The 8001-nt window shown below is 42.7% G+C and overlaps 1 protein-coding gene across 1 annotated transcript; it reads left to right on the forward strand.

Moving 5' to 3' along the window:
• Positions 1–761: 761 nt before the first annotated feature.
• LOC127345525 (uncharacterized) lies at positions 762–6773 on the forward strand. The gene is made up of 13 exons (XM_051372007.2): positions 762–1148; positions 2043–2226; positions 2305–2373; positions 2488–2586; positions 3416–3495; positions 3578–3857; positions 3995–4393; positions 4471–5114; positions 5658–5742; positions 5824–5875; positions 5968–6017; positions 6087–6134; positions 6223–6773. The coding sequence occupies exons 1-13, from the start codon at positions 874–876 to the stop codon at positions 6397–6399; spliced, it is 2442 nt and encodes an 813-aa protein (XP_051227967.1). The 5' UTR covers positions 762–873; the 3' UTR covers positions 6400–6773.
• The last annotated feature ends 1228 nt before the right edge of the window (positions 6774–8001 follow it).

An 8001-nucleotide genomic window follows, 5' to 3' on the forward strand; every position in this document is an offset into this window, starting at 1 on the left:
CCCAATTCCATAATGCACAAGCGGCGGCTAGGAAAGATGTAGAGAGAGCATTTGGGATTTTGCAAACCCAGTTTGCCATTGCTAGAGGACCGGCTAGATTTTGGGACCGAAAATGCCTTTGGTATATCATGACCATGTGTGTAATCATGCACAACATGATTATAGAGGATAATCGCGGGAAAGATGTGGATCATACCCACTACGACTTGATGGGGGTTCCCGTGCAAGTGAGGAGATCCGCACATAGGATTGCTCGGTTCATTGCCTCATACCCATGTCATTCGGTGCAACGACACACATGATGAGCTTCAAAAAGATCTCATGGAAGAATGGTGGAATTGGAATGGACAAGAGTAGTTGCATACTTGTTGTATTTGTTTGAAAACTATGTGTTGTATTGTCTCAAAACTATGTTATATTGTTGTATGTTCGACTTGTTGTATTTGGTGTGAACAATGTATTGTATTTGAATGGTTCATTTTATTTGTGAATTTTATATGATTGTTTGATCTTGTTGGATGCATAGTTGTGTGTGTTTGCTATTTGCGCTGCGTCCGCACGCTGCAAAATAGAGCATCCGACGGAGATGCTAATTTTCCACGCCAACGTGCGCTGCAAAATGGCGCACCTAGCGGAGAAAAATCACTCCGTGCGATAAAAGTTTACAGCGCCTCGTATAGTGCGCCAATTATAGCACGACTGTTGGAGATGCTCTGCCAGTAACTGTAAAATCCCTACAAGGCCCTACACGAAGCACGCTTTCTTCCACCTCCCGATCGGCCGTCCCCCTCATCCAACCCCAACCCCCGTTCCCCGTCCCATCGCCACCGACACGCCTCCGCTAGCTAAACCCTAGCCCTCATCCCAACCTCCATGGCCGCGGCGGCGCAGCCGCACCCGCTGCCGCCCGTGCCGGCGGAGGGGGCGGCTCCCGCGGCGCCGCCGGCCGCGGCCGCTGCGCCGAGGCCCTACGAGCTGGCGGTCGCGGCGGCGGAGCTACGCCCGGTGGACTGCAACCTCGCCGCGCTCTGCGACCACGTCCAGGCCGAGGGCTTCGGCTCCGGCGCCTTCTCCGATGTCGTCGTCGAGGCCATGGGCGCCACCTACCGCCTCCACCGCCTCATCATCTCCCGCAGCACCTACTTCAGGTCAGACCATTCTTCTCCAACGCGGATGTGGATAGTGCGGATCGGAGTCGCTGCTTCTGTAGACGGAGCTGTGTAGGATTGTTTCGCAGATTAACTGAACTGCATTTTGCTTCGACTCTGAGGCCAGGATGTTTCGACTCATTCGATCCCCGTCGCTGTGATCTCTGTTGGAATGTCTAATAGAATGCATGATCTGAGCGAAATTGAGTTTGGAGGGACCAGTTGTCTTGTTGATCAAGTTAGTGCAGTTTTTCAGTTTCCCCCCAAAAAGCAAGTTAGTAATGCGTTTTTGAAGTGATGCATTGATATCTTGATGTTAGCGTACGAAATCCCTGTTATTCTTACAAACAATCGAGCATAAAATGGAATTGATTGCTAGTTAGTGGTCTGTTGCAAAATGTATGACACACAACCTGGAGTATGATTTAAGTTTGACCAGTGGTTAGACTAGTAAATGTGGCTCATGTGACGCAAGTGTCATATCACTAGATTCATAATCAACTGCATTCTCTAATGATATCCCGTATTCACATTTTGTTTGTCCAATGGTTGGTCAAACTTAAATCTTGGGATGCGTGGATACCTTGCAATTTAAACTGGAGGATGTAATCGACAAAGTCCGATGGAACTCCTCAATGTAAAATACCTTCAGTGCCTATATTACATGTATAAACACCTTCAACCTAGAAGGGAGTCTTCTTTCTGCAGCCAAACCTCTTTATTTCGTTAAATAAATCTTCAAGGTAGAAGGGAATCTTCTTCTGCAACCAAACGTCTTCATTTTCTTAGATTATTATCTTCTCCTACAAGTCACGTAGTTCAGTTTTTCCAGATTGATACTCTGTAGCAATATCTGAAACTGATAAGCAGGTTCTCTGTAAAATAAACTGTCAGGAATATGTTGCATGGTCCATGGAGAGAAGCTGGAGCACCTACAGTGGTCTTGCAATTAGATGATTCTAATGTGGATTCAGAAGCGATTGCAATTTCTCTCGCATATCTTTATGGGCAGCCCCCCAAGCTTAATGATAACAATGCGTTTCGTGTACTGGCAGCTGCATCATTTCTGGATCTTCAGGTTTATTCTATTTGAGAGTGTTCTTATCATGCCTCAGTTGTTTGCTACCGCGTTGTACTTACAAGTGGACTATTGCAGGGCTTGTGTACAATATGTACTGATTTTATTATTTCTGAACTTTGGACATCAAACTTTTTACAGTACCAGGTTAGTTCATCAGCTTATGTTGGCGACTTATTTGTATTGTGTTCTTTATCAGTGGTATTATTTTTCCTTTTTTTTAAAAAATCTCTGGCCTTATTTTCCTCTCATTATTTTTAGTTGTTTGCGGAAAGCCAAGACTATGGTAGTCATGGAGAGCGTGTGAGAAATGCTTGTTGGGGTTACCTTTGTCAAAGTGCCACACTGGAACTACGTGAGGTAAGGACTAAGCAGCATTCAGGACGATCTTGTGACTGGAAAGCTGTACTTATCAAATATTTTGTTGAAGTAGAAATCTTGGTTATGCCAGCTTTCAGTATGGTCTATACTTATCAAATATTTTGTTTAAGTAGAAATCTTGGTTATGCCAGCTTTCAATATGGTCTTTATCAATAATACTGTAAAATAGTAGAAGATTTTTTTTTCCAAGAAAAGCCTAATAAGTTGTTTGCATATAGACAGTCTGTGTATTAGCTCAAATTAGTTGTTTTTGGTTATAAAAGTTAACTGCATGACTTGACAGAGGAAATCTTCTTATTGTGGCTACCTTATAAACTTTCGTATTGTGTTAAAAGATTGGATCTGTGTTAGATATCTCCATAAAAAGCCCAGCTACTTCACAATTTGGAACTTATCATGCCTAAGATTCACCAATGCCTTTTTGTGTATTTATGGTATTTGCTTTGGTATGAAGACTATGAGACTTTTTCTAGTGGTTAGGGATTGACCCTAGCTCACTTTGTTGGGGCTTGCCTTTACTATTTTGGCATTTTCCTTCTGACATGATAAAATAATATGGTTTACAGTTCAAATGTAACTGTGGCGTGCAATAAACTTACATAAAGCTTTTAGATGTTGAACCTTTTGAATTTATTTATTTTTTAATTTGCTGCGGCTGCGACATGAATGCTGAATTATGAAACATATTGTTGGACTCGGGTGAATTCTGCTCCTGAATATGTCATTCATGCTACATTGCCTTTTTTCTGTAGCTGTTTCTTGTCCATAATATTGACAAATGATTTTAATTTTTTTCTTTTGTTCAAAGGTGCTTCCAAAACTGTCTTCACAAACTTTGCATGCTCTCCTTACATCTGATGAATTGTGGGTACCTAATGAGGAGAAACGGTATGTATTTGTTAACTTGACTACTGGTGCTATTATAATTTGGAAGCCCAGCTATGACAAAAGCTCGTCTTGCCACTTGAAGGTTTGAACTAGCATTATTTGCTCTACTTGCAAAGGTGACTGTGTCTGATGTTGAAGTTAGTGGAAACGAAAATTTGAACCTTATGGCAAGCTCACCAACTATTGATCCTTCCATGGGGAAGGGAAAGAGTCTGATGAATGAAATTGGTGAGGAGCAGCTAATGGAATCTGAACTGCAGAAGTTGAAGTTGCATGATAACAGGAGTAAAACTGCCCAAAACATCATTGATGTTCCCAGTGTTACAATTCCTCAGAATAGCATATCGTACTCCATTCCTCATGTAAGTGGTTCATTTGGGCATGTTTCCAGTATGTTATGACTTTCTTTGTATCCTTATAAACAAATCACTTTATCAGAAATCTTTATCAGAAAGATGATAAGTACACTAAGATTGTACTGTTTGTTTTGACCATTTAGAATGCTGAAGCTTCCAACAGGATGGAGAATGACACTTCTACAGGAGGACCATCCGCAGAAAGCACTTCTTATCAATTTAACGAAAATCTCTGGCATTCTAGTGAGCCAACAAAGAATTACTTCTCAAGAACTTCTTCGAGTAATGGATTAGTTCCAAGTGAGTGGGGAAGACCCACTGCACCTCTTTGGGGTGGTAGGGTTGTTGGTCGCCGGCAGGTTAGATGCGTTAGCGGAAGTTCTTCATTGTCAGCTGATGAATATAATGCTTTCATGAACATATTTGAAAGGGGTTCTCTTCTCTATTGCAATATGTCATTTGATGCACTGTTAAGTGTTCGAAAGCAACTTGAAGAGTTTGAATTTCCTTGCAAAGCTGTAAACGATGGTCTTTGGCTACAGGTTTTATTCTACTTCCCTCCTAATACTTTGTTCCCTCGAAGACCATCTCTAAAACTTTGGTTTATTTGGTAATGCAGATGCTCCTGTGTCACAGAGTGCAAGCAATAGTTGCTGATACTTGCAGAAATTGTTGCCTTACAAGTAATTCGTGTGCTTGTAAACAAGCATATGTGAATACGCACAGCCACTACAGACAGGAGCATGATCGGACGAGTGCTTCAGGTACTGCAGGTAGTATCTACCTTGGAGATGCCCAAGGCGATGTCAGAATACATAACGTAAGAGGAGCAGTTGATGGACTTGCTGGCATTGGGAGAGGAAACTCCAATGTGCCTGGTGCAGCATGGGCTCCTACACGCTATGTATTCTCTCGTGTTCCTTACGGACTTGGTTCAAGGAATGGCCAGCAATCATTTGCCAATGATGAAGCCGAACCTAGGGTTGACCACAATGGAGATATTCCAGGAGATGGTCTGACTGCATTGGTCAATCTTAGCCAAGAAAGCAGTGCTTCTCATCATCAGACAGAAAGTATATTTGAGGCAGGCATGCAAACTAGGTATTCTGGTGCAGCTTCTGTTTCTACACCAGGTGGTTCTTCCCTCCAGATGCAAGAGTCAAAAGAGCATGAACCTGGATCCAGTTGGGAAAGCACAGACAACACAACTATATCATTGGACACGAGAACACCACTTAGCCACTTTCCTCCTTTCCGCTTTGGGTAAGATGTCTATTTATTCCATCTTTACAATTACGACATAAACCTCTTTCGACATCAATCCGGCAAAAAGAAACATGAGTTCTGTATGGTGTTTACTTGATTTCCAAATCATCTGTTCTAAGTAATCTGAGTTTTTTCGTACAGCATTTCCTGTCAGATGTAATGCCTTCACCAAAACCAGGGGGAGGAAACAAATTCTTGTAATTTATTTTTAATATAGATGCAAGTGGGTCACTATTAGGGTACCTGTACCCTCCTTAGTAAAAAAATGAACTATTTTTTTTTCCAATTAACATCATCAATTTGGAAAGTTAGTTCATTATTTGAACTAAAGCAGGTAGATAGTACCCTAATGGTGTCCCACTTGCATCTCTACTTATTAGACTAGGCAACCAAGACATACTCTGAATTTCTCATACTCCGTATCAATTTCCTTATCCCTCACAGACCTCATAAACTTAGAACTTGACATGCACACAGCACACTAAACTCATGTTTGTATGAAGCTCTGACCTGTTTTGACCTGTTTATTACTACACACAGGGTTGAGTTTGAAGATGTGCATAGGCTTGGGGATGGTCAGGTGAAACACTCCCCTGAAGTATTTTACGCCGGCTCACTATGGAAGGTTTATTACTTTCTGGTCTTGTATCAATCCATGCTTCTTACAGCCTAAATCAAGTTAGGTAATAAACATGAATGTTTGTAGGTAAGTGTCCAGGCGTTCAATGACGAAGATCCTCATGGGCGTCGCACCCTTGGTAATATATTCTTAATCTGGTTCTCTCATGTTTACCAGTAACCTTGTTATTTGCCTAACAGCATGCTAGTAATAAACAAATCGACAATGCAGGGCTTTTTCTGCACAGACGCAAAGCTGAGCTGTTAGACCCCTTGAGGAAGGTAAGTGACTTGATGGATTAATTCATTAATTGCAAGATAATATGGTCAGCTGATGTACTTCTTCCTCAGGCCCACATGTATATTGACCCCCGGGAAAAGGTCACTGCACGGTATCAGGTATCTACCTCTGTTTTTTGTTTTCAATTAATTGTGGTTCTCATTGGTACTGTGTATATGGCGTAATTTGACATCTGTTTGTTCTTAGCTCATATGTCCATCGAAAAGAGAGGTCATGATATTTGGAAGCCTGAAGCAGGCCGGCACTCTCCTACCCAAAGCTCCAAAAGGGTGGGGTTGGCGCACTGCTATACTGTTTGATGAACTTGCAGATCTTCTCCAAGGTGGATCCCTGAGAGTTGCTGCAGTAGTCCAGCTTGTCTAAGCTAAAAGCAGGCCATTGTACATCGAGAAGCTTCGATGGTACTATATACTACCTCTGGACGGATTTAATTGACGCGGCTCTACTAAGCGTGCAGGCCAATCTTGCTTCAATCCGCGTCAATCTATTCCGACCGGAGGGAGTATATGGTAGTGTGGATCTGTGCAAGGAAGAGAGAGAGAGAGAGAATAGCACGTAAATAATGCCTCGGAGGTTAGCGGTTTCACCGCAATGTAATGTACTATGTAGTTTCATGCGTGACATATATTCTGTGAATTCTATACTGTAGTTGAAGCAGTGTAATAAGAGTTGTATAGCGTCATGTAATTCAAGGTAGTTGGAGGAATTTTATCAGGCAGGTATGCTCGCTGCTGACAGTTTGCACGAAAATGTAACCATAGTTGATAGCTCATAGCTGGTGGTTCAAATGAACTCTGTAAGGAACGTTTCTGGAGGGTTCATTCAAATCGAATGAAACTGCATAGGGTACAATACATTTTTCAACAAGGAAATCATCTTGTCCATGGCGTTCAACAAGCCACATGTGTTTGCTGTCTTTGCCCTGGGCATGCTCCTCACGGCCTAAGTTCAGATACTGTCATAAGCACATATATATGCATATCTATATATGTACTGGAATTATGGAGCATGCATGGTGATTTCATACAACACGAAGCAAGTTAGCACCGTATTATAGCACTAAGTTCCGGGTGTTGACTGACTCCAAGGTGCAGGTGAAGAGGCGGTTCAGCTTTGCCCGTGACAGAGCAAGCTTTGCAGCGGGAGCTGCACCGACAGCGAGCAGTGCGCCAAGACGTGCGACCATAAGCACCTGGCGGTCGGCTTCTGCTCCCATAAATGGTTCGACAGCGATCCTAGAATCTTCCTAGGCCCCACATGCATATGCGGCCGACAGTGCGATGTGCCGCCGGTATACCGGGTGCTGGAGTCGCCGCCACCTGAATGCCCATCACAAGCAACAGTCATGCCGGCGAGAAAAACCTAAACGGAGGAATGAACAACTGATTCAGAGGTTAATTCGTGCATCTCCGTGCCCGTGGGAATGTCCAGCTTGTAAGCAACTGCTGTATAATCGTGCATAATTGATGGCATGAAAATGATCTAAAGTGACGTAAGGAAGCAATAAATAAGAAACAAATAACACTTTAATTTGAGACTCTGTTTGAGGGACTTGTGTGATCGGCCTTTCCGAATTTTCTCAATAAACTTGGTCAAAAACTTTACATCGGTTGGCTTTTAAAAGAAATCTATATGCACTATATTGTGGCAAGGAGGAAGTATATCTTCCGTATTTCGGTGCCCTCATAGAACTCCATATACTCCATAAAATGTTCTGGTGACCTTGCATGTTAACCACTAACATGGCGTGATGGTCTGATGGGTGCTCGCCGCCCGGTGTTTTCTCCTCATGACTGGTCCACCCAATCTGCATGATCTGGTGTGTGATGATCAAATGAGTTGCATCCTCGGATTATATAAATTGGGATGTATGCAATTACTTTCCTCGGAGTCTATGTTTTGTTCTTTTCAGGGAAGCTAGATGAACTTTGTGTGCCTTACTTGTGCCGGTAGACTGAGATACTG

This window comes from Lolium perenne, chromosome 3 (genome assembly GCF_019359855.2).
Source record: "Lolium perenne isolate Kyuss_39 chromosome 3, Kyuss_2.0, whole genome shotgun sequence".
Lineage (NCBI taxonomy): Eukaryota > Viridiplantae > Streptophyta > Magnoliopsida > Poales > Poaceae > Lolium > Lolium perenne.

Bases quoted from the DNA above. Each gene is read 5' to 3' on its own strand.
- LOC127345525 (XM_051372007.2), top strand. From the start codon at position 874: ATGGCCGCGGCGGCGCAGCCGCACCCGCTGCCGCCCGTGCCGGCGGAG. The intron at 1,149-2,042 runs GTCAGACCATTC...ATAAACTGTCAG, and splicing joins TCCCGCAGCACCTACTTCAG to GAATATGTTGCATGGTCCAT. The intron at 2,374-2,487 runs GTTAGTTCATCA...CATTATTTTTAG, and splicing joins CAAACTTTTTACAGTACCAG to TTGTTTGCGGAAAGCCAAGA.